This window comes from Camelina sativa, chromosome 19 (genome assembly GCF_000633955.1).
Source record: "Camelina sativa cultivar DH55 chromosome 19, Cs, whole genome shotgun sequence".
Lineage (NCBI taxonomy): Eukaryota > Viridiplantae > Streptophyta > Magnoliopsida > Brassicales > Brassicaceae > Camelina > Camelina sativa.
In genome coordinates, this window is record NC_025703.1 from 21,609,716 (window position 1) to 21,613,846 (window position 4,131).

Below are 4,131 nucleotides of genomic sequence, written 5' to 3' on the forward strand. Positions count from 1 at the left end.
AAATTATTCTTTGGTAGGCCAACTGAACACCATTCCAGGAAAGTGCGGCTGTCACCAGCACCTGGTACCTTGTCTCGTAATCCAGAAATGTTACGATATGCGAGCAGTTGAAGCGCAAGAGGGAAGCCATGCAAACGGAAGGACTTCTGTTGTAACTTCTCCGTGAAACTCTTCACGGAGTCCGTTGGTTGAACCTTGCCCTGCCGTTTAAGTCTTTTAGCCACTGGTATGGATTGCGGTTTGAGATCAGGTCTCATAGTGGAAATAGTCTTCAAGAAGGATTCTCTGCCCCAAGGAAATGCTAGGAACGAGTCGATGTCTTCAAGCATCTCAACATACTTCAAAGTTGGTCGGCTCGTTTGGCTGGAGGCAATGAGTACACCATCGACTATGAGTAGCAACGCTAGACGAAGCTTCCGATCCAAATCCTTGATAGTAGGGTCTTCAAAAATAGTGGACACATCACCCAGGGTCGCCTTGCGATCTCTACCAATCAACGTGTCCCAGTAACATTCATCATGAGGTTCGGGAGCAGGGTCGTCTTCGGGGTCGTAATCTTCCGGAAATTCGTCACATTGAAGGCCAGTCACAACACCAAATTCAACTAAAGAAAACCTCAAAGGGTATCCACCGAATACAGTCCACAATTCGTATTTTTTTTTGGACAGAACCTGCCTACATAGCAAAGCGTGGAGTAATTTGCAGGAGATAGGAGACTCACCAATACGAAGCCGGAATAGAGAACCCAGACTTGAGCTAAGAATCGTATCGAATTGGGGAGTGCCTTTGAGAACATTGTGGACTGTCGTCAGGATATCAGGTTGTGAGTAAACATTCAACCTAGCGTCGGGGAAACGGTCAGTTGCAAACAGACGGAGAGGGAGCCGATCATCCCAATCTGCAGATTTTTCTCCAGAAGTATCACCAACAGTTGTAGATGACGGTTCATCGGTCGAACATTTGGAGATGCGACGACGGGGCTCTGCCATGTCCGAAGGCGGTTATCGGCGGCAAGTTAATCGGAAAACGGAACAAATGGAGCTAATGGAACAAACGGAACAAATTAAGGAGAGGTAGGAAACAAGGGATTCGAAACTCGTGAAATGCAAAATTAGGGTTGAAGAGAATTGGGGATGTCGGGTTTGGGGGGGGGAATTGGGGTTTTGTGTTTTTTACGGTTGTAAAAAATAAATGTACTGATTGGAAAAAAAATTGAGATCGGTAAGAAAATGAGATCGGTAAGAAAATGAGATCGGTAAGTAAAAATAAATTGACTGAAGAGAGTTTTGAGGGGTAAGATGTAATTTTACAGGTAGAAAGTATAGAAAGAGTGGAAAGTGGGTGTGGGTGGTATTTGTTTGTGAGAAAGTGGGTGTGAGTGTCATTTGCCCAAGAATGTATACGTATAAATAATGCAAATGTTTTAAGATTCCTTTTGATTTCGAAACGTCCTATCTTCGTTTAATGTATCAATAGTACAGCTAGAGCTGTAAATTCAGATTTATTTGTGAATAAAAAATCCAAGAATTAATTAAAATAGTATTATAATAAAGGGAACACAAAAAAAAAAATAAAGTTTCAAGGTATGGCCTAGAGACGTTAAACGGGCCTAATGCCCGTGAGCCATGCCCGATATGTCACTTAGCAGAGCGGATTTGGACTTTGAATAAAAAACACGAAAACATAGGTGGTAGCGATCAATTAAATATGAAAACAAGTTAAATTCATGATTATAAAATTGTTTCGTTTTTCTGGTGGTCAAAGAAAATGGTTTAGGATATGTGAGGTCATCAATTTGATTTGCCTCGTCTGGACGTCAAGTTAAATTTATGATTTTTTTTTATTTTATTTGATTTTATAACATAACTGATTTTATATTTTAAAAAATTGTGTATCTGAAATTTTTTTTTTCCTTAGTACTAATTTTAATTTTTTTACAAGATAATATTTTATTACCGTAATCAATCATATATAATTTTTATCAAAATATATCAAATAAACCGACGCTACTTCAAAACCTAGTAATAATAATAATTCTAGTATTTGATTGAATTGAATTTTTTCCGACTAAATTATTGACAAAAACGAAAAGAAAGAAATGTTAGAAAAGGAGAAAGTGTTCAAACTTCCTTTTCCGAGTCGGTTTGCTCAATCCGTATCCTATAAATATATATTTATAGCCTCTGATCAATTAGAAGACGATACGAATGTTGTTAAAAAGACTTCGTCCGTGTGTGGAATTGCCACCCCACGATGTGGTAGCTCATCCTCGAGAGACTTCCCATCCAGTCTCTCCTTGTATACAGGTCTGTGTGCAAGAATTGGAAATCGACAATCGATTCTCGACAATTCAAGGAACGACGTCTGGAACACTGTAGGCAATCACGAGGTGTCGATGTCCTTTTCATCTGTGTCAATGGTGAAGATACTGTGAGACTAAAAGATTATCAATCATTTAAGTTCGGGTCATCAATAGCTTGAACGGTAAGGTTCCCATATTTGGTCCCCTTGTTCTGCTATGGCAGTTGCGACGGTATGATATGCCTCTACAGTATCCACAATCCGAGTTACGTGGTGAATCCCGCAACTGGATGGTATCAGAGTTTTCCTCTTTGCAGCTATCAACAGCTCCACATCTCTTTGTTCGATAGAAAAAAGGTCAACTTCCCAAGTGCTAAGCTTGGACTCGGTAGAGACAAAGTAACCGGCACGTACAAGCCGGTTTGGTTATATAACTCATCCGTATTTGGCCTAGATAATGCTACTACGTGTGAGCTTTTCGATTTTACCACCAATGCATGGAGTTACGTTGTCCCTTCTTCTTCTTATGAGATCAACGCTTACCATAAACCCGTGTATTTAGATGGGTCACTTATTGGTTCACCAACTGTGAAGAACCCAAGGTACTATGTTTCGACCTTCACACCGAAACTTTCCAAATAATCTGTAAAGCTCCCTTTGCTCATCCATGTGACCCTCGTCAGCTCACCATGTGCACCCTCGATAACCACTTGTGCGTATCTGAGAAAAAATGGCCCACCCAAGTCATATGGTCGTTCCATCCTAAAGGCAAGACATGGAACCAAATGTGTTCCATAGATCTCACCCAAACTTTTTCTTGGTTTGGGGAACCCCTGTTTGCCCTCTCACCGATAGCAATTATGGACAAGGGTAAGTTATTGCTTCAAGGTCGTGATACCTCCCACGAACTGGTGATACATGATCTCCATACCAAATCCTACGAGCTTCTCTTTACACCTACCAGACCTGTAGGTTCTGTTTATCATGTTGAGAGTTTATTCTCTGCCTTGTCAAACTAACTTTTCTCTCTTTTCTTTGTGACGGTTGTACCCATGACACATATTGTAATTTAACATTTTCTGCATAAATGATTTATTTAATTATATATTCAACTACGTTTTCTTTTCTTTTATTTTGGCTAGTGCATTATTTGTATGATTGTATCTGGTGTCCAACTAAATTACCGAGCATATATGCATAGATGTAATAGCAGAGAAACCAAACTTGTGTAAACTTTAATTAACCACCTAATTCTATATACGTATGGAAATGATGATGGTGATTTTCTTTACCACATAGATCAGTGGTTTGTCAATGCACAAAGGCGATGTGTGTTCACATTCTCGTATGCTATAAAAGTATTCCATCCTCATAGGCACATACCATCAAACATAAGTTTATACAAACAAACAAGGATCATGCATACTCAAACTCTGGGCCGGGTTAAACATCCGCTACACCCGGTGCGATAGTGACTGAATATTCAAATATTTTAGAAAAAAATAAAAGTTTTACCTACTATATATTCAAATTACTTATCAGATTTTGAGAAGATCTGGAAAATCAACAATGGGTTGCTAAAAAAAAAGAAGAAAAACTACAATATGTTTAAAATTAGATTAAAGTGTAAACAATTTTTTAAATTTAGTTCATATTTTATAAAAATTAGGGTAAAAACAAAAGATAAAAAAAATAAATTTGGGTTACATGGTGCAAATGCACCCCCATGCACTGAGTCAGCGCCGGGGCTGCTCAAACCACCAATTCCCTAAATGACCACAATTGGAACATAAGTGACAACGGTGATGTTCGTTTGGCAGTCGCAGCAGG

The 4,131-nt window shown here is 39.1% G+C and overlaps 1 protein-coding gene across 1 annotated transcript; it reads left to right on the forward strand.

The window, feature by feature from the left end:
- LOC109130884 (F-box protein At1g11270-like) lies at positions 2,417-2,943 on the forward strand. Its single transcript, XM_019240971.1, has 2 exons — positions 2,417-2,430; positions 2,526-2,943. The coding sequence occupies exons 1-2, from the start codon at positions 2,417-2,419 to the stop codon at positions 2,941-2,943; spliced, it is 432 nt and encodes a 143-aa protein (XP_019096516.1).